The 22,043-nt window shown below is 43.0% G+C and overlaps 4 protein-coding genes across 5 annotated transcripts in view; 3 read left to right on the top strand and 1 right to left on the bottom strand.

Annotated features, from left to right (window-relative positions):
- The window catches only part of Gaba-b-r2 (gamma-aminobutyric acid type B receptor subunit 2), a 182,484-nt gene extending 176,264 nt beyond the window's left edge, over positions 1–6,220 (top strand). The window contains exons 15-19 of the mRNA XM_078182739.1: positions 346–445; positions 521–644; positions 1,495–1,973; positions 2,835–3,248; positions 4,247–6,220. Of these exons, the coding sequence (XP_078038865.1) occupies positions 346–445; positions 521–644; positions 1,495–1,973; positions 2,835–3,248; positions 4,247–4,788 (1,659 nt within the window). The 3' untranslated portion in view covers positions 4,789–6,220. The remainder of the gene's footprint in view (positions 1–345; positions 446–520; positions 645–1,494; positions 1,974–2,834; positions 3,249–4,246) is intronic.
- Positions 6,221–10,486: 4,266 nt separating this feature from the next.
- Aldh (Aldehyde dehydrogenase) lies at positions 10,487–14,766 on the top strand. The gene is made up of 8 exons (XM_078182743.1): positions 10,487–10,692; positions 11,778–12,023; positions 12,329–12,575; positions 12,758–13,092; positions 13,289–13,426; positions 13,825–13,989; positions 14,073–14,230; positions 14,318–14,766. The coding sequence occupies exons 1-8, from the start codon at positions 10,597–10,599 to the stop codon at positions 14,463–14,465; spliced, it is 1,533 nt and encodes a 510-aa protein (XP_078038869.1). The 5' UTR covers positions 10,487–10,596; the 3' UTR covers positions 14,466–14,766.
- Positions 14,742–19,238, bottom strand: Wdr24 (WD repeat domain 24). Of its 2 annotated transcripts, XM_078182741.1 has the most exons (13): positions 19,190–19,238; positions 18,382–18,579; positions 18,161–18,277; positions 17,860–18,082; positions 17,571–17,784; positions 17,235–17,483; positions 16,926–17,086; positions 16,665–16,848; positions 16,449–16,602; positions 16,246–16,369; positions 15,674–16,178; positions 15,450–15,611; positions 14,742–15,017 (listed from the first exon to the last, which is right to left on the bottom strand). In XM_078182741.1, the coding sequence occupies exons 2-13, from the start codon at positions 18,476–18,478 to the stop codon at positions 14,889–14,891; spliced, it is 2,319 nt and encodes a 772-aa protein (XP_078038867.1). In that variant the 5' UTR covers positions 18,479–18,579; positions 19,190–19,238; the 3' UTR covers positions 14,742–14,888. The 2 variants fall into 2 exon arrangements, with proteins under 2 accessions (XP_078038867.1, XP_078038866.1); XM_078182740.1 differs by lacking the exon at positions 19,190–19,238 and having other exon boundaries at positions 18,382–18,688.
- Positions 19,239–19,658: 420 nt separating this feature from the next.
- LOC144471053 (CXXC motif containing zinc binding protein) lies at positions 19,659–20,532 on the top strand. Its single transcript, XM_078182744.1, has one exon. It carries the CDS (start codon positions 19,932–19,934, stop codon positions 20,415–20,417), a length of 486 nt encoding a protein of 161 aa, XP_078038870.1. The 5' UTR covers positions 19,659–19,931; the 3' UTR covers positions 20,418–20,532.
- The last annotated feature ends 1,511 nt before the right edge of the window (positions 20,533–22,043 follow it).

Genomic DNA, 22,043 nt, shown 5'->3' with positions numbered 1-22,043 from the left:
TCATTTTATGAAAGTAATAATATTAGACAATTGCTGAACTATACAACGAAATTAAACAAAGCGAATATATAATTTAAAAATTATCCGTTCATTATTATCCTATAATCAAACGAGAAACGAGTTGTCATCGATAATTATTTTCAGAAAAATTTTTCAAGCAATTGTCGCTTTCAGTCCCCGGTTCGAATAGCGCAAGTTGTTGCTTATCAACGACTTCCCTCTTAGCCAGTGCTTCCGAGAACACAATTTCACGGGACACTGAGTGCCTTCGGCATTCTTTTGGGAATCGTACCAGCGGTCATGCGGTCACTGTTCGGCGAAGTAAACGCGACTGTCCGGTTGCAGATGTTCCGGAGGCGGCTCGGAGACCAATGCACGACGAACACGCAAGAAGCGATGGACAGGCTGACGGTGCCGCGGCAGGAGGGGACGCTCAAGAAAGAGGGTAGCTAAATCATTAGACTATAGGAAAGCTACGTAGCGCGTTGACAATCCATCCTGATCGATACTTTCGCCGCAGGCCTGTCCGTCAATACGGAGACCACGGACATCTCGATGTCCATGTGCAGCCTGAACTCGACCACGATCTCCCAGCCGGAGCCCGACTACGCCAACACCAACGGTCTCGAGCAACAGGCCCCAAAGTGCGTACGGAACACACTGAACAAATTCATTCTACCATGGCTGTGCTCGGTAACGCGAGAATTCGGGGGCTCCAGTGATCGGAGTTCGCTATCGAGCGACCAGTCGCCTTAGTCCGCTTCGTTTAGAAATGGGCGGAGCACGAGTGAGGGCGGTCCCAGCTGACTCCAAGATGCCTATGGTGGTGGAGCCAGTTATTGTGGAGTACCCAATTACTCTCTCGTATTTTAAGTTTACTTTTAAACATGATCTACTTTGTATTTATCGCACAAGATATGGTATATTCTTCTATTCGAATTCGATCAGTTATTTATTTGTTAAAATGAAGTGTACGAAAGAAGAATGTTTTTAAAATAGCATAAAAGTTGCTTCAATTTTCTGGGTAAAACTTCGGAAGAAATTTAGGAAGAGTTACCGAATAAAAATATTCAGTAAAATAGATCGTTTACCTGATAGATCTAAAACGATCTCTATCATATTTTTAAATAGTAGAAATATTGATATAAAAATTTGTTTAGAACAGATATCCTGCAAAATGATTTCCATTGAAATTACATATATTCCATAACAAATAAAATTGACCAAATTATATAAAATATCAAATAATAATCGTCGCACAATTTAGATCGCAGGCGACACAGTAACTAGCTCCACAACTCTCCTCTAACCTAACTCTCCAAAAAGACGCGACGATAGATCTACGATAAAATTGACGTCGCTAAAGGGAACTTCGAAACGTGTCTTCCACTTTGTAAAGTAAACGTCGACGAAATTGCTGAAGTTGTTCCCAGGCGACGTGAACTGTTTAGGTGAGGGTAACTGTCCGCTTCCAGCTTATGTTCCTCTTCGCAGGAAGAAGACCTCTTTCTCGAAGCTTCCGGCGATCGCCATCGACACGGAGCGGGTTCCGTTGGTGCCGTACACGGGGGCGATGAAGCAGCTGTCCGTCGACGGCGTCGCAACTACAGTTCCGTCGGCGATGAAGCACACTCAGGTGGATGACTCTGATACACGCAGACGGTCCAAGTCGACGAGCACGGGCAAAGAGAGCGAGCCGTTGATCGAGAGAAGCCCGGAGCCACGTCCGGATGGCAAGACGAACGTGGACTTCGTGCCGGAGATCGTCGAGGAGGGTGACGCGATCATCTTGGAGGAGACTGAGATCCCTAGGCACGGGAAGCCGATCAGGTATCGGGACGATCGCAGGTCCAGGCTGCCCACGCCTCCGCCGACCAAGAACGTCTCCTTCGGCGAGCTCCACGAGCAGAACTACCTGGAGCAGGCGATCCTCCCTCCGCCGATGCAGTTCGTGCCGAAGCATCGGCATTCCGGTGAGCAATACTAATCTCCTACTCATGACGGGAACTCTTCGAGCACCTTTTGACCCTTATCGCTTCAACCGGCGCTAATGCTGCCGAGCTCAAGATCCAGCGTTCTAGAAAATTCTTCGACGATGACGATGCAAGTGCAATCAATTTTTTAAACTGGAAACACTGAGTCGAAGGTTTTTTAAACGTTGAAGAGACTGGTTTACAAAAATCTCTCCTTTTAGTATTATTCGAAGTAACTGCAAAAAATTGAAGTAAATGTAACAGTAACAGAATGAGAATAGGCTACAGCAGAAACATGAAGTAGCAGAAATAGAAGGATTTAGAAATATTGCAGCATTGAGTCAATTGAATCAGTTATTAAAATAATCAAATCATTGTATATATTACAGTCTATAACCTAAAGAGTATTTTACCCGTTTAACCCTTAACGGAGATCCGAATGAGAGCCGACACACGGTGTTTATGTTAAGATAATTTGTATGTAAATTATATAATTGTATATAGTTGCATATAATCGTATATAAATTATATTTGTATGACATACAAATTCGCTATATTAGCACCATTAAGAGAAGTACTATATTTCCAACTACCTTCTGTTTCATTTAAGGGATGATGAACATTTTTCTTTTATACAAAGACAAGCAGTGTGTTCACAATACGATGAGTGTATCAATATCGCAATAAACAAATCGTAAAAATTTCTAAAAATTAGTAACAGTCAAGAAACGAATCCTTTAAAGGAAATTTCAATAAAACAGCTGGCAACGAAATTGAGATATAATTCGTAGTGCAAAGGGTTGACTATCCCGGTTCTGATCCAGCGTCGAAGACATTGAATAAACCTTGTTTCTCTTGCAGCCTCGGCAGCCGCGGTGACCTATCAGTCCCTGAAGAGAAGATCGTCTGTCAAGAACAACGGGATGGCCCACTCGCACCACGAACTGTTCCAAACTCGGCGAACTAGCGTGCCTATCAACTCGATCAGTTACATCTCCACGGAGAACGTTTCCAAGTCGGAGAGAACCGAGATCACCCTTGGATCGTTCGACAAATCGTACGTGATCGGCGAGTGCGGGCACAGGAGGGCGCTGGTCGCCGGGACGGGTTACCGTTGCGAGAAACACGGTGGTGGTCGGGGTCATTCTCACGCGACCCTAAACGGCTCCGCGGAAACACCACCGGTGCCCAGGCGGCAGAGGAAGCGGTACGACTCGCAGAACGCCAGCTCGCCGAGCGTTCCCGCGGTTGTCAGCGCGAGCTACTCCGACACAGGTGAGATGCCGGGAAATATGGTGAACCGTATGCTAATATCGCGTCACGTGAAATCGCGTGGGAATTATACGATATCTCGTGGAGTCGCGTAAAATCATGGGAAAAGTGAGAAATTTTCAAGCAAATGAAATCCAATTTCCACGCGTGACGTCATACCGTCGGCGTGATCCTGATCAGTTTTCAAAAATATCACGGCACTGCTTCTATTGTTTTAACGTGATTGAGAGAGGAGGTACATTTTCAACTAATTTCTTTCAATCTTTATGCAAAATATAAATTTGTATAAGAAAGAAATTAGTTGAAAACGCCCATGATCGAACTGTCAATCTTTATGCAAAATATAAATTTATATAAGACAGTCCGATCATGAGCGTTGGCCATGTGGTATACGAGAGATATGGAAGGGTGGTTTTGTGTGCGTTCCTTGGTGGTGACAGGGTGGTCGCTTCTTTTGCTGCTCTGTCCGCTTGGTTATCTCCAAAAATTACCGACGTGTGATGGTATCCAGGCAATGACAATTTTTTTCCCTTTTTCGGTTGCTCCGTGATTCGTTTCTAAAATATAAAATATATTTTAATTTAAGCAAATGCAATTCATTAACCCTCTTAGTACCGAACAACGATATATCGTTGTTGGCTATTGTTGGAAAGATAGTTTTCTTAATATTTTTATTAAACAACAATTTCAGTTCTTATTTCTTCTCCCTTTTTGAATTTGTTATTTATCAGGCTTTTCAAAATTCTTGCAATTTCTTTCCGAAACTTTATCAAACTTCGTCAAACGAGTTTTAAACATTTCGCTCAGATACAGACTGTTTTGGCCGGTACTAAGAGGGTTAAATATCTCGAAACAAGAAATGTATGACTTGGACCAGTTTCATAATTATGGTCACAATTTCGAACGACTTTCTCGACAGTCCATCGATCCCTGATATCGAATCCCCGATTCGAGCCAATGATTCTGTACACAGAAACGTTCTAACATACGTCTGGTTCCAGAGAAAGGCGAGGAGTCCGTTTCAACGATCATCCAGCGATCGGTGTCGGAGCGATCGCGCGAGAAGTGTGCCCGGCTGCGTACGGACGGTCACGCGGTGATCGAGTGTCCGCACCGGGCTGCGCGTAGGATACGGGAGTGCAGGCACACCGAGTCCAAGCTCCGGCAGCAGGCTCGGCTGGAGTACGTGCAGAGCACGCCGAACGTCGCGACGATCCACAACAACAAGTTCGCAAGCGCCAGCCCGCGGGTCGGAGGCGGTTCCGGTGGCGTCGACGGGAACGGCGCCGGCGGCGGGATCGGTATCGGCAGCGGCGTCGGCGGGTCCGTGGCCACCAGCGCGGACGCTGTCGGCGGTTCGGCGGTGAACGTGTCGGAAATGTACAGCGCCGTGTCGGACGGCAAGCTGCTGGACCTCACGATCCTGCCAATCTTTCAAAAGCTGCTCACCGAAAGACACAAAAGCTCGAGGGGCGGCTACGGGGCCAGCGTGGCCAGCTGTCCGAATATATCCATCAAATGCGATATCGTCGAGTACCTCTAACGATCTTCCAGCATAACTAGTTTGAAATTATCGCGCGGCATCGTCCCGCGGACCGTAGCGAACCGATGCTGAAGGGGACAGAGAGGGGGGAGGGGAGAGAAGTGGGCGGCGTCGAGGCGCTCCGCTCGACAGTTTCGGTAACTGATCAAATTTTATTAGAACTCGAAATATTGTTCGAAGAATTTACTCGGAATATTATTCGAATCAAATTTGACTCGAAGGATTTGTTTGAAGGATTTATTATTAGGGGGATATGTCTCGAATCAAATTTTATTCGAAACATCGTCGGAATCGAATTTTATTCGAATAACGCCCGACTCTGCTCTGTTCCCGCGGCGATCGGTTTCTAATAATCTACGGTGGTTGCTCGACGAGCTCGGACCACGCCCACAGGAGCTAGGGCCAGGCCCGTGGCAGATCGGATCACGCCTACGGGGCGCGGGGTCTGTTCCCGACGTAGGTTTACCACTCTTGCACGCGGATTTTGGAGAAGTGTTTCAACTGGCGCGAAGGGCAATATCTTTTCGTCAAATTAAAATTCAATGTGGTCGTGGAATCATATACATAATAATTAGATACATGTATATAGCTGTAGATTAAATAATTTTGGATGATATTACGTTGAAACAAGCCATTTTTCAATCTTGGAAACGCGGTTTATAAAGAAAGAATAAATTGCGACGTGTTTTATTTGATAAACTAATGGATTGTCTCACGTACAAATTCAATAAGTAAATTAATAAATAAATGTGACTGTGCAACAGCTGCGCTAGGATTCGAATACTGTTGCAGGCATTCTTTTCTTTTCATAAAAGTCAATAATTTTTGTCAATTTCTCATTATATGGCTAACTATATTATACATGTTATTAGTGCACCCTATCGTAGCTTCAGATTGAAATATCCTAATCGAAGTCAAGTTTTATTTCTAGAAAATGACGTTAGCCAAGGACAGCAGTTGAAACACTGTTCGAAAATGGTGTAGAAGAGTGTCGGACCTATGGTTCCCGGCCCCTTAACGGGCTCCTGCTCGTCGATCGGCCGCCGTATCGTCGTTCGAGGACCGCGAAGCGGTTCGTTTCTAATTATCCCGCGCGACACCCGAAACGCCTCTCGATCACGATCGATGCCGAACAGACGGGACATACGCATAGAATCCCGCGTTCCTGTTCACGGGAGGCAACCGGTTCGCGACGATAACGTATATCGGGCCGCGATGATCGTCGCGCGAACCACCGTACTTGTATTTACGAGTTCACTGATCGCGGCGTGCTCCTGCTAGATCTCGAATAAAACCGTTTTTTATATATCACCGACCTTTTAAACTAACGCGTATACTCGACGAAGAAGAACTGCAGGAGAAGCCTGGACGAGGATGCCGGCCTTCGTACGCGCAAAACACCGAGGCACGTCGCGTCCACCGCGTCGGTCGACCGCCGACTCGATCGTGCACACCGGGTCGATCGGTTAACGCGCGCTGCCGGTTTCTCGCGACGATCGCACGCCATCATACGTGCACGCGTGAGTCGCGATTCAACCATCTAGATCGTCCGACGCGATTCCCTTTTTCGACGCATTAAAAATTCATCGTCGTACGGCCGTACAGATCGTATCGGCGCCCGTTGATCGCTCTTTCAGGAGACCGCCGCGGGAAAATCGGCGCGCGCGCGCGCGAGCGCGGTTACTTCTCCAACGCGTTGTACAATCGACGAGATTCCCTTCGTCGCGCCGCGCGAATCGCTCGAACGCGCTCGACCCACACCCCCGCGACACCGGTGGTGTTAACTTTTGGAAATTTCCAGCAGTCTGTCGGTCGTCGAGCTCCGTTTTTCCTTCTTTTCTATGAAGACCGCGCGTCGCATTCGCGGAACCGACGAACCACGTTTTTATACGGACGAGCAACGGAAGAGACGCGTTCGCATTCCTGGCGAAGGTCGGGCCGAGTTCGTGCGACGATGTAACAGGTTCTCGTCGGGATCGTCGTCTCTCGAGCAATTTTTAGAAAACGGTTATCACCGGTCAACGATCACCGATGGAACGGAGACAGGAGCGAGAGGTCGTGATGTCTTCTTCTCGTTGGTAGAGCGCGACGCGTCGACCCTGCGTCGTACAGTGGAACGAGGCATCTGTTTTTCGTGGACATCGTCGATCGAATTGTCGACATTTCATATCGCGGATTCGTTAAATCTTTTCGTAAGCGATCGTAGAATAGAAAAGACACGTGGGAATGAAAGAAGAAAGAGGAGTTGAGAAGTAGAAAAATCGGCTGCTGATAGCTGCGATTAATTAAATAAAATCTGTTACACATATATTATATACATGATTACGTTATACACGTGTGTTGGATTCACTTTATTAATCGCGGTAATTGACAGCTAATTTTTCTACTTATTTGAAACCCAGCGCCGGTAGAACTCGAAATCATTGTCTGAATTATGACAGTTTTGTGCGTGCGTGTGTGTGTGTGTGTAATTGATTTTCGTTTTATACATTTTTTAAACGACGGAGTTCAATTGAATGTCTTTTGTAGAAAATCATTGTTAATAATATACCTAAAATAACGTGACAAATATTGAGAACGTATAAAGTAATAGGATTTAGACGTCATCGTTACTTAAATTGGAACAAGTGTGAGCACTTGAATTCCACCTGTCGCGAATGTTCATTTCCCTGTGTTTTCTTATGCAACGATTGCATAATAACCCTTTACGGTCGTATCTACTCTCTGCGTGTCTACTATCGGCCACCGCAGCTATTCATTTATTCCTTTTACTTTTATGTCTCTTTAGTCATAGATCTTTTGTCAAGATGCATTACTGCGTTGCATAATATCTAAAATTTAAAAGAGAATCCATCAAATCATTTTTCCCATTTAATCTCGCACATTAAGTATTATATACTATTCGTTCAACGAAACTGAATTCCGACCAGCGTCGCGCCTAACTTGACACGACCGCAAAGGATTAGAGATTTAACGAAGCCGTAGTAGAAAACGTCGACGATAAATTCCGGCCGACGGTGTCCGAAGAGATAAACGTCTCGTTCGACCGCGTGCGCGCGCCGTGTTCTTTGTTCACCGTTTGTCGAACGGACATCGCACGATTCTAAAGGCGTTATTGCCATCGCTTTTGCGGTACGCGATTACAAAACCGACGGCCGCATCTGTCAAGGTAGTCAATTCCCTCCTGCGGGACCGCGGACAGTTTCGCCGCGAGTCGAACCGTGGCCGGCGCCCTCTTTGTTGACGAGATCTATATTTTAGTCGAAAGAGTTTACGAGAACAAATTCTGGATGTGACGTGCATGCCTAGTAAACCGAGAACAGAGATATCGATTAAACGAAAAAGACGTTGTGAACGTTCGAATTTTCGGTTCCGATTGATCGCCGTATCCGTTCGTTTCATTTCCGTTTCGGGGCTGTCAGGGACAAAAGAAAAAAAGAATGGCGGAGCCTACGACGATTTCGGGGCCATAAGCGACGTCCCGGATCCTCTCTCCGAGGAACGTCACCTATCCTTGAGCCTAAACGCTCGGTCGCGCGCAGGTACACACTCGCCGCGTGGTCTCGCGAGTCTTGTACATACGATTACTCTCTCTCTCTCTCTCTCTCGAAATAAATGTCATGTTCACAGAATACAATTAAACACTTGTTACATAAAACGATCGTGACCGTTCTCTCCTGTTTTGTTCTCTTTCTCTCTGCTGTTATCCGAACAATGAAGCTATCAGTTATTCGCCGGCACCTAATCAGTGCGTGTAATTCGTTTTGTCACTACTCTGTCTCTCTTTCTATCTTTGTTCTCTCTTTCTCTATCTCTCTCACACACACACACACACGTACGCGCGCGCGCATGAACACACACTGTTTGCTTTTGCGAGTATCGGACAACGCGTCACGTGTTTGCGAACAGCTCGATCGTTTTAGCGAGGATACGTGATCCACGACAATTATTACACGAACAAAAAACAAAGTCACCGACATCGTTATAATTTCTCGAGTTTATATAAGAGATAATGCTAAACAGGTCAATTATATTCAAGTTCTATTAATAAAATTGATTCGCTCGTTTCATCGGCTTCGACTCTCTCAGCGAGAAGCGTTTCGGTTTCGTTTTTCTGTCACGAGTCACGGACACGTGGAACACGTAATTCACAAACCCACGCGTATACATGCAGGGACGGCGAAAACGATTCTCAAAGACCCATTCACGCAAACCGCCTACGATCTATGTGTACATCTCTGTCTCTGTCCCCCCACCACCACCACTACCACCACCAACCTCCCCCTGTCGTCTGTCCTATGTCTCCCTCGGGAATCAGATTCCAAGAGGTGGCACGACGGAACAGTCGTTCTTCTTATTCAGGAATCATCGGCAAGATAAAAAAAAAAAGATACGTCATTCGATAATTCATGAGACGCATTCGAAAGCAGTACAAAATGGAACGCGCGTTTCCTCGAGCGATTACAGTAAAAAATCGATCGTGTTTCGATTGTACGATTCAACGTTTGTTGTCTACGTTTAGCATATAGTACAACGCAATCTTCTGTTAATGTAAAGTGAATAGAGTTTAATAAACGAACGATTTGATACGAAAACCCGAACATCGCAGCAATGACGCGTTCTGATTGCGACTCACCCAGCGATCACCCATGTTCCCACGACGTACCGGCGCACAAGCGGACTTCCTTTTGGGGAAAAAACAATTTTTGGACATTTATGTCCACATGTTTCCACATGTTTCTTTTTCATACAATTTTGATTTAAGTCTGCATAGCAAATAAAAGACCGGCGATTTTGATAAAATTCACTGACACCTATTTTTTCAACAACTAGACACTAAAGTAAGAAATAGATTCTATTTAGAGATAGATATAACAAGCAATGGTTAACAGGCAAGCTGGCCTTCAGCGGTGTCAAAGCTACGCTGCTTATGAGGTAAACATCCTTAGTAGTTCCAAGACTTGGACAACCCTACAACGGTAATGGGACCCACCACTGCACGGAGTAAGCCCCATTACCCCATCATTTTACCATGCATTTAAACCTGTTTCAGCATTAAATCGTCAGCCAATCGGAGCAAAGACAATTTTTATATCGACCCTGGCTAATAAATAAAGCTGTAGCCTCGAGAAATGCGAGGATAAATCTTCTTACTATGCTCCAAAAACCATAGAGCAAATAAAAATCCAATTTCCGCAATCGTCTACTCAGAAAATAGTCTAAATTTTAAAGTTGATCTCGTAACTCTCTAAATTTTCTAATTAATCCCGCCGAAAAGATTCGTCACCGTTATGTCTCTGACAAGGATACAGTGACGCACAAACGATCTAGGGAACTTTCCTAACCTTTATCTCATCCAGCAGTAACAAAAGACGATTCACAAGATCTGCCAATGGCCCTACTGTTCAAGTAACTAGATTCCCCTGACCAATAAATTGCAGAAATCATCGACACAGTTGTTTCCTTTAATTCTATTTTCTTAGATAGAAAACGATACTAAAGGGGTGTTTTCTGAATAGAGAGGTGCATGTTACGTTTGCCGGCGAAACGAATAAATTTCGAAGATGCTGATTGAAATTTGAACGAATCCGGAAACGTGAATAGGAGGAAAACACTGTACGACGCATTTGTACGGCCCTGTGCGCGAGACGACCGTTCTGCAGTAGCTGATAGATGAAAAGCGCGCATCTGGCATTGTGGAAGATATTAGGGTACGGTGTGGCGCTCGCCGGTAGTACCAAAACGAACGACGTCGTTGAACGATTGGTATAGTTAACCTCAGCGTATTCGCATAGCAGAACCGGCATCATGCTTCGATCATTAAGCAAGCTCCGTTTACCACGGTACTTTTCCACGGCGAACATGCCAGCGCCGGAGAAGAATCCATCAATCATGTACACTGGCGTGAGTAATTACCATTTAATAGCGTTAAATAGATAATAATAGTATTTATCTTTTAACGACTGTGGAGCAACAATATGCACCAGTCATTGCACGTCATTACTATCGCGTGCGTACATAATTCTACAATCTATGACACCGTAATACGTAGAGAATCCCGATACGGATTAACAATTAAAGCGTTCAATTAACACTTTCGCTAACAACGTAGCACGTACGCGACGATTACGATATTCCATTTCGCGTGTAGAATAGCAAATCAATTTTGCAAATATAATTATTCAAAATTGTAACATATGGCGCATAACGTTCAAATAATTTCTTATCTAATATATTAAGTGAATATATTAGATATCACTTCACAACATTCGTGTTCATATCGTATAATAATAGGACGCGGATAATGTGAACACGATAAGTTTGATTTATTCATGCTTGTAAAACTATTTAACTAAAAACGGAAACCTTCGAATACACAAGTAAGAACGGTATCGACTAATAGATTCTTTGTTGGACTGGTACCGATATGGTACGATGATGCTATGGTGCGATGATATCAAAATAAACAAAACGATCGGATGCGCACGCTTATTTCTAGGTTTATTTCTAGTTACTCCGTATATCGCATTCCATTGACACGAACGGCATTTGGCGAGGCGCCAACGTTCTGTAATGTATGCGATACCGTCCGGCAGTATTGAAGAAATCAACCCGCAATCATATCGCACATCTGTGTACGTCAAACACCGGTTAACCAGATTTGCTAATACTTTTATCTTATCTCGGCTGGTAGCTAGAAATAAAGGCTATCGGTAGAGAACCTCGTCCAGAGATATTTGCATCCTGGTGCAAATATTTGAGTTCCATAATATTTTTCGTTTACTGCTTGATCGCCTCCTAGTTGTCCTAATCGCCTCCTAGTTGTCGTAATCGCCTCCTAGTTGTCCTAATCGCCTCCTAGTCGTCTTAATCGCCTCCTAGGTGTCTTAATCGCGTCCTAGTTGTCCCAATTGTTTCCTATTTGTCCTAGTTGTCTTCAATAATCTGTCAAACGTTGACTGGCTGTTAATCGTGGGCATCTATTGTAGATCTTCATCAATAACGAATGGCATCATTCGAAAAACGGGAAAACATTCCCCACGGTGAACCCTTCGACCGAGGAAGTGATCGCAGAAGTTCAAGAAGGCGACGCTGCTGACATAGACATGGCCGTGAACGCCGCCAACAAGGCCTTCAAATTTGGTTCACCGTGGAGAACGATGGACGCTTCAGCGCGAGGTGTATTGTTGCACAGGCTCGCCGATTTGATGGAACGAGACCGCACCTACCTCGCGGTAAGGTCACGAGAACACGGTTTTGATGACTCACAACGGCAACAGTAATCCGATACCCGTCATTACCTTTTTTTTTTTATAGTGCAAATACATATTACAATTTATAATATTAGTTCCTCTTTTATCCGTAGCAGTTCAGCTTATCAATTGGCGCGCTCTCTTGCGTCTTTTTTAAATCTTGTTCATCTAAACTATAGCAAACATTTTATACACGACCTCCTTTTTTGAGCTCGAACCGATTCGTTACAGTAAAAAGTCGTCTTCAGCAGCGACACTCTAAGTATTTTTTCGTCGAATATGTTTAGTCGTTGGAGACGCTGGACAATGGCAAGCCATATGCGACCGCATACGGTTTCGACGTTCCGGCTAGCATATCCGCAATCAGATATTACGCAGGCTGGGCAGACAAGAACCATGGCAAAGTGATACCGATGGACGGACCATATTTTGCTTACACTCGCCACGAACCGGTAGGCGTTTGTGGTCAGATTATACCATGGAACTTCCCGCTTCTGATGATGTCTTGGAAGGTGGGGCCCGCTCTAGCTACAGGTGGGTGCCCAGACTGCAAATGCTAAATATAAAGTATTTCCTAACGTTTCTTTGACGTAGCCACCGATCCGAGATCATACGTTGTCGTATTAGCTGACCTTTCATGCGCCGAGCTATGTTATCTTATCAAGAAAGTTATCACGGTAATAGTTTTGTTATACTTTCGAAACAACTTTCCGCAGGAAACGTTATCGTTCTGAAGCCCGCGGAACAAACGCCGTTGACAGCTCTGTACATAGCTCAACTGACGAAGGAAGCCGGATTCCCTAACGGAGTCGTTAACGTAGTTCCTGGTTTTGGTAAAGCAGGAGCCGCGTTAGTTAATCATGATCTCGTCGACAAGATCGCATTCACGGGATCCACGGAGGTAGGACAATTGATCAAGAAGGGAGCTGCGATGAGCAAGCTGAAGAGGACTACTCTGGAACTCGGTGGAAAGTCGCCGAACATAATCTTAAAGGACTCTGATCTCGACCATGCCGTGGAGACCGCTCATTTCGGCCTGTTCTTCAACATGGTACCGATCGCAATTTCGAGACTGTTTTAACCCTTTCGTTACCACATTCTCTCCCCATAAAATGCAACTGACGAGAATCGCTTTGCATAAAATGGAGCAATGTTTTGCAGCGATAGTGCCGCGGCGGAGAAATCGCCGGTAGCGGAAGGGTTAATGGGCGATGTCTTCGCGGTTCTGTATGACATTTTTGCTTCAGGGTCAATGCTGTTGCGCTGGCTCCAGAACCTTCGTCGAAGATAGCATTTACGACGAGTTTGTGGAGAAGAGCGCGGCTAGAGCTAACTCTAGAATAGTCGGCGACCCGTTCGACTTAAACGTGGAGCAAGGACCTCAGGTATCGATAATGAATCCCATGATTTTCGGATGACGATAACATTATACGGTCCAGGCTGTTTGTTTTAAAATCTCGACTCTGTTGCATCACTTTACAAAAAGATTAAACAATTCTACTTCGCTAAAATGTCGAACAAAACGTTGTTTTAAAATATCAAATAGCTTTTTATACAAGTTAAAGGCTTTTTGTATAATGATTATTATTCTGCTAAATGAAAACCACTTTGAATGTCGCATTGGACGTATGTTATAACAGATGTGCTATATACATAATATGTAAAAACGCTATTTATGTCTCCGGCATTTTTCGAGCAGTCAAAGGAAACTTTCCCTGTCTAAATACGGTAATATGTTAATAACTCACAATCTATACTGGGTCATACATTTTTACATAACTAGATCGACCGGGAACAAACGGAAAAGATATTGTCAATGATAGAGTCGGGCAAGAAACAAGGGGCGAATTTAGTATCCGGTGGATCTCGTAAGGGTGAAAAAGGATATTACATCGCACCTACGGTGTTCGCCGATGTTACGGATGAAATGACGATTGCCAAGGAAGAGGTAGGATACCTGATCGAGATAAGATAATCCTAATTAGCTTATATAATTATAAACTGTAACCAACGAACGTGACTTAACCGCAGATCTTTGGGCCGGTTCAACAAATCCTGAAATTCAGCAGCTTGAACGAAGTGATTCACAGAGCCAACAATACGGACTATGGTCTAGCGGCTGCAGTGTTCACGAAAGATATCGACAAGGCAAATTATGTCGTCCAAGGTCTGCGAGCTGGCACAGTTTGGTGAGTATTTCAAGGTTATGAGTCTGCATGGAATTGGAAAGAGTTGCAGTGCTGTTCTTTTAACAACGATGTTGGCGTCGCTTTCAGGGTGAACACGTACAACGCGTTGGCACCCCAAGTGCCGTTCGGTGGTTACAAGATGTCTGGCCACGGAAGGGAAATGGGAGTCTACGGTCTCGAAGGATACACCGAAGTGAAGACTGTCATAACCAAAGTCGCGCAAAAGAATAGTTAAGGTATACGGTGATGACTATCGCACTAATCACTGGCGCGATTAACTCGCGTTCGACAGTTTTGTAAATAAAATTGCTACGCCGATAGGATTATATTACAATCTAAAGAACTGCCTATTTTCAAAACAGCAGTGTATTTTTATACGTTTTGTTTTACACACCACCGACGCGAGAAGCGTCGAACCATTCATTAATATCGCGCGACTACGCGATAATAGAGAACTAAGAAAAACGAGGAAGTCTCGTATGTATGCTGTAATATATAATTTACAAAAGCAGAATCAATAAATAATTTAATTTCTAGACTTGTCGATTCACAAAGCACGCTACGTGTCTAACATTGTTCTGTCAACATAAGTACTGCCTAATAGTTATGTACATGGGCGCAGAAAACTTACAACAAGCGGAGATCACTGTCGACAGTCTTAAGTATATTCGCACATATGTCCACAACCGGTGGGGCACTGCCGATTGCACCGGAACCACTCGCTCATATGTAAAACATGACCCCCATGGGTGCATCCTTGACACCACGCGTACATGCCTCGCACCACCTATAGAAAAAACGATGGCCACAATGTTGGATTAACCCCTTGGGTACATTTGACGTCTGAGACACGCCATTCACTCTTTTCCCCTAGGAGCGGATGACGAGTTTAAGACGTCAAAGCAAAAATTAAACTCTTGGGTACATTTGACGTCTGAGAGACGTCATTCACTTGTTTTTCCTAGAAGCGGATGACGTGCCTAAAACGTTTATTTTTGTTTTGCAATTTTAGTTACTTGAAGACATCTTAATACTACATATGTCACCAATATTTTAGAAATAAATAAATTCTTACGTAAAATGTACTGCTTTTACATACTACTCCAAGCAACCAAAAATTATAGCCGCTCCACATGCAAATATTTTCTCAAATAAATCCGTACCCAAGGGGTTAAGAATTGGATTAGGTCAAGAATGTGAACAAAATAGGATATCTCACTTGATGACAAACCGAACAAAGTGCATGATGTGAGGAGTGACACCGGTCGCATAACCACGCAGCTCTCTGCAGCGGTTTCGAGCAGGCTAAGCAACACGCGTGAATCACCGTCGATTGCTGATTGAGCTGCGACACCGATGGTATCCACATCGATTGGATGATCTGTAGAAAAGCAATACCGCTGTCACAAGTGGCCAATTGCACAGATTAAATGTCCGACAAACCTGTGTAGCCACATTCCAGAGCTTGAACCTAGCCAGCATGTCCAGATAGTCCAGAATCCAATGTTCCTGGACAGCTGTCTCGATGTTCAAGTTCTTTCGTTTCTCCCCCAATGCGATCAAAATCGACGCTGATGTCTGTATGTCTCTGAGCGCGGCGTGATGTTTCAATGCCTCCTCGATCAAATTTGTCGGATCCCAGAATTGTGGTTTCGGTATGTTCGAAACGATCAATTGACTCGGCTGGTCCTCGATCATTAAGGATGCGCAGTCCTCGTTAATGTCCGGAGGGTGATTCGGAAACTGTTCCGGTGGCGGTGATCTGTCTTTAATCTCGTGACGTAAGGGAAAAGCTTCCTTAGACAATGTCCAGTCGTTCTCATTGTTCATTATGTTCTGTATATAGCTGGAACTGTATTCCATAGTCACCGGTTCGAACTCACTTTCACCGAACAGAAAGTCTCCCTTCGTGTCTGACCCTTTGTTGTCGATGAACGCCTTTTTGTAGCTGCGTGTTACGACATTGTGATTAAGACAACGTATTAACGTCGATCGAGTATAATTGGAATGCTAACCTCGGCAAAAACGACCCGATAGAGTGCTGATTCTCCGGCGTCTCGTCGGTCTCGGTCTCGTCGTCGCCTCCGCTAGCCGCTCCTGTTACTTCTCCTTGCAAAGACTTCGCATCGTTCTCGTGTCCTTTGAAAGAACTATTATTACGATCTCGACTCGATAATGATTGGAAGAGAGTACAGCGTCTCGAAGACGCTTCTTGTACCTGCGTTCAACTGATCTATGCTGGGTCCGATCGTAATCTGTGCCAAATTCAAGGTATTCACGATATCCTCCTTAGATGCGGTCGGAGGCGTCTTCAGTATCGACCCCATAGGGTTCGCGTACAAGGTCTTTATGATACTCCATACCGTACTGATCTGTTAAAAGTTAGTAAAGCCAGCGGAACGAAGGCATACTACCATAGCGGTGAATTACTTACGTCGTTTCGCCCGGCGTTTCTAGCGACCGCCGCGTTATGATCGCAAATATCGTTTAGTCGACCAGATAGCAAGTATCCCTCCGCGCAAACCTTGAACCATTTTGGTTCCCGTGGCACGCTTAGAACGAATCTGTGCATCACGCTGGAAGCCATGCAAAACGTATCGTTCGTTGCAGCAGTTTTCCTACAATAGAACGTTAAGGAACATTTTAAGCCCCCTTTGGTGAACTCGGACGTTTAGTATACGGCGGATTTATTAACCTCATAATATTAGTCAACTGTTTCATTGTGGTTGTAACATGAACATTTACTTTACAAGCAAACGCAATATCTCCTTTCGGATTCAATGCAATACCTTGTGGATTCGCTTTGTTCGCCGGTCTAGTCGCGTCTTTGAATACGTGGTGATACAGGGTGCAGTCCTGTATTAGTAACAGTTTGTTAATTATGCGCGGCAAGCGAGATACCTTGTAACTGTTAGGTCCTCCCATAAGTGTATGATATTACACTTGAAAGTAGCATCACAATATTTATGAGATGACCTAACGTTATTTCTAATTGACGAGTTACTCTGCTGGTCGACAGGAACGATTGCGGATTGCCTCGCCAAGCCACACCAGTCGGGACATCTTTGTGCTCGTTAAAGCTTGCGAAAGGAATGTATGGCCTGCGTATGTCCCATACGTTTATGCTACAGTCAACGACAAGCGCGCAACTGGATATATGGTACTTTCTCTGAGGCCTCCATTTTATGCGGCCCACCGATGCTATCGTGTGTATCACGTAATCGCAACTGGGTTTACCCGACAAATCCCACACCTAAGAGTACAAAGTTTCGAAATAAAAAGCGCTGCTATCGCCACAATATTGCGAAGTTCGATATGGTACAAAAAAATGGAGGATTACTTTGATCGTTTTGTCTCTAGAAGCAGTCGCAAGCCACATAGTTTCAGGATGCCAATCGCACGCGAATATAGGACCGCTGTGAGCGGTGAAATGTTGGAAATAGCGGTCCGGTTTGCGCAAATCCCATTGCTGCACGTGGCCATTTTCGGAAACGGCGGCGAAAGTATGCGGAGCATGAGGGCAGAATTGCACATCGCGCACGGATTCCGTGTTACTGAAATTTTGGACATTTTCTAATACCTTTCACTATGATATTGTCCAATAAAAAAATTTGGAAGGAACAGATTACCTATAAAAGGTTCTAGCAGCCTCCTTTATTCTCAAGTCAAAGCATTTCATGGTGCCATCTTGGGAACCAGATATTAGCCACATAGGTTCAGTCATGTGGAAGCTAACTTTATTTACAGTTCTCTTGTGGTCAATGAAAACATGTTCTTGCTTGGATCGTGAGGATTTGTTCAAGTTCCAAACCACCACTGCGCCATTTGTGGCTGCAGTTGCCAATATATGATCTGGATAACGCAAGTATTATCCAGACTTTTAGTTATTTGAATTTACACAATTTAATCGAACAGCTATTGTTTACTTACCATCGATCAAGTTCCATGCTACATCATTGCAAGAGAAATTCAGGTTCAGATTTTTTCCAACGCGCAAGTTACAGGCTTCCTCAAATCTATCCTCCAGTAAGGTAAATATTTTAAACACTATAACAAGAGAACAATGATTTATTACACAGTGTTGATTAGATCATAAAAGAAGAGAAGTATTAAAAATAATTATATTTTTTGAAGTATACTAGAATATTTACCATTTCGACCTGCTATAACAACTTGACTATTGTCCTTGTTCAGTGCTAATGCATTTGCTGGTCCTTCTTGAGTAATGCACACAGTTTTAGAAATCATTTTGAGGTTCTTTGAATTTATAACAGATCATAGCACACCAATAATGAATCTATTTCACGTAATTCTGTCGAAATGTTCAGGAAATTTTTCTGCGCCCATACCTTGCCAAAAATTTCTACTTATTATTGAAAATATATAGAAAAAATGATCCTTGCCGAGTTTAACATAGTTGCGCCGCAGACTTAGGATCTGTAGTACAAACATTGCATCACCCCCTTACCATGCCAGTGTTAGCCATGTTAGTAAGAAACGAATATACTATATACTTGATTTGTACTATGGTAACATGTACTACAAAAATACGATAAAAAATGTAATTATTTTTACGGATAGCTGTACTGTTACTTCCAATAATTATATAATTAAAGGCGGCGTATACCACAGTAATTCTGTACACTTCTTTGCGGATATATTTTTATATTATTTTCGTTTGCTTATCTGGCACGATACCGATGCAACAGATTCTCCTGAACAATTCTGTATTCTAGAATCTGCAATTATGATCTAAAAACATAAATTATGGGCATCAGAAGCTAAACCAAACGTACAGAACCATAGAAGTTCTATAGAATCTTTTGCATAGATATCGTTTACAAAAACTTCAAAGAGCAAATAATTACTATTAGCAATATTGTCATTTGTTTCTGTACACCATACAGATTCGGCAGATTCTCCTAAACAATTTTCTACCCCCGATTTAATTATTTATACCTTAATTTTGCAATAATTAACGTTCCACGTTAATCCTGTACTCTGCACACGAGTGCCTCTGTTGGGAAGGAAACAAAGCTCCGTTCGATGTCCGTACAGCGCCAATAGGTGGAGTGGCAAAACTCAAACTGTTCGCCAAATTCGACTGTTGTAAATTATACGTTATAATTAAAAAATATGAATTATTGTAAAACGTTAAACTAAGGGTACACATGTTCACGAGAATCTGATGCATCGATATCGTTTAAAAAAAAACTGAACAACAACAATGCAAAATTTAATTAGTGAACAAATAGTGAACCAAAAAGTTCAAAGAATAATGTTGTCTTTGTTTTTGTATACCGTGAGGACTCAGTAGATTCTCCTGGACAATTATGTACCCTTGGTTTAGTTATGTATGCCTTCATTTTGCTATAATTAACGTTTCTCACCATTTATGTATGACAAAATAATTCCTCGGGTGTCCAGTCTACTCTTATGCCTCGCCTAGTCTATGGATACGTACTTCGATACATACTGTGTATATGGACTTTTGCTATTTTGTTTTTATCTTCAATACATTTCGAGAATTGTAAATAGCTTCGTTTCACATCAGTGTACGTTGTGCGAGTTTCACGGAACGGTCTAGTAATTTGAAGGAGAATCATTCTTGAATGTCCAAGATCAACAATCGAACATAACCACAAATCAGCGTGTAACGGCACGGTCGTCTCAGAAATAGTAAAAAGAAACCGGCAACGAGATGGTGAAGATCGCATTGCAAATAAAAACTGAAATGGAGAACGTGGAGGAACTGAAACCCTCTGGTCCTGGGTTCCGTTGGTATTTGAAGCTAAATTGTTCAAATTGTCGCGAGGGAACCGACAAATGGAATTACTTGTCTTTGAGCGAGACTGTTGCAGCTCCGAAAGGGCATAGCATTAGCCATTACATGAGCAAATGCAAGCTCTGTTCTCGCACGAACAATATAACGATTCTGGAAGATTCTGTGAAACCATACGTCGCGCGCGAGGAAGAAGATTTTCAGACCATAGCCGTGTTCGATTGTAGAGGTCTTGAACCCTGCGATTTCTGGCCGCGGGAAGGATGGACCATAAAGTCGATCGAGGGTGGTACGGAATTCACGGATGTGGATTTGACGGAAGGCGAATGGGGCGAATACTGCCAGAAGATTGAGAAATCTATATGGATCTATGAAATCGAGTTCAGGCTGGAAAAAATTAAATAATACGGCAAATTGCCGTTAATTATACCTTGTTCTCGTGTAATATTCATATATTTTATGTATGTTTCGTATTCCATACACAGGTAATGTTTAATGATAATAAATACGATAATTGTAATTTCGAATTACTCTTTTTAAAGTCGAAAATCCTCGAAACTATCCTTAGCAACGTATCTGTAATCATTATTTGCAGATTCAAGTCGTAATAAATTAGTTATTAACAGGTTTATTATTAACAGTTATTAAGGTTTTCAGTTTTATGTCCTAGCAATGAGTTTTGGAACAATCGATTCCCATTGCTTTGCCTATGAGAGATAACTCCGAGTATGGCGCCGCCATAGAAACTCCATAAAAATTTCAATTCAACGCCATTAGTGGGAGTGGCAAAACACTGAAACGTTTCGGCCAAATTACCGACATATGAAACATGATAAAAGCAGACTAAAGCCACATTATCTGTAATTCGTTGATACCTGTTTAGTTATTGAGGCACTAGTTATTAAGGTGTTAGTTACTAAGAATTATTTATTAAGGTGTTTATTATTGACCCTTAACAGTCGCCAGTCATTTTTAACGCGACGTTATACATTAGGCCTGAATATGTGACGTCCGATAAGAGTTGAATAAAAGTTGTGAGAAAGGCAGTCATAATAAATTCAGGCTTCGTGTGACTCCCTTTCGAGTCCTCAGTCACAGCAACCTCCACGTGGCGAGACTCGGGCAATCGATGCAATTTTCGATTTCCAATTAGTTGTAAATCGGCAGAAGCCTCGATGATTCTATCTGTAATTCGAAGTCGAGAATTACAATGGCTGTGAACTACTGTTGATATAAAATGGATTTCATTAAATAGACTATAAATATTGTTATGTTCTCGTATAATATGGCTTTCTTAGCGTTTCAATGTTGGGTTTAGAGTAGATGTTAGTTTACTTTTATTCAAATAATGTAGCAAATTCTGAATCGTCCCATAACGTAACTAATATTTTTCGACGACACTGTATTGATACAGGACAGATTTAGTTCGTGCATTCAATCGAACTGACGTTTCTAAATTAGGGAACCATTTGTTGGCTGTTAAGTGAAATTATTTAATTCCGATGATTTATAAAAATTCATTGAAAAATTGTAATCGGTGCGGAGAGGAAATGATAACGAAAGGAGTTAATGCCATTTATATCTGCAATATATTAAATAATTATTAGATACATTTATGTGCGATAGTCGTTTCGAAGTCATGTCACTCGTATGTACAATTTGTTTTCTCCTTCTTAATTTAAATCTCCGTTTTTCCCAGACAAACGTGTCGGCACGTTTCGTTCAAAATCAACGAATTAAACAACAGGAATATCGCGTGCATTCGATTTTACGCGCTAAAATATCTCTCTCAGAGTTTTTGATATTACTCATCTCGTTCCATACCGTGTTTCCCACATCGTTCGACGCTTCGTTTCAAAATTAACCGAATGGAGAACACAGGGAGAACAGATGAAAAACAATATTCGTGGCTACAGGCTGTGCCAAAATATGTGATCTATCGGAGATTAACGCCTTCGTCGTACTAGAAGATAGACGTTCAAGCATTTTTTTTCCAATCGATAACCCTGAAAGGAATTATTAAACGTATTA

The sequence above is a fragment of the Augochlora pura genome, chromosome 6, assembly GCF_028453695.1.
Source record: "Augochlora pura isolate Apur16 chromosome 6, APUR_v2.2.1, whole genome shotgun sequence".
Taxonomy (NCBI): domain Eukaryota; kingdom Metazoa; phylum Arthropoda; class Insecta; order Hymenoptera; family Halictidae; genus Augochlora; species Augochlora pura.
This window is presented reverse-complemented; position numbering and strand designations above follow the sequence as displayed.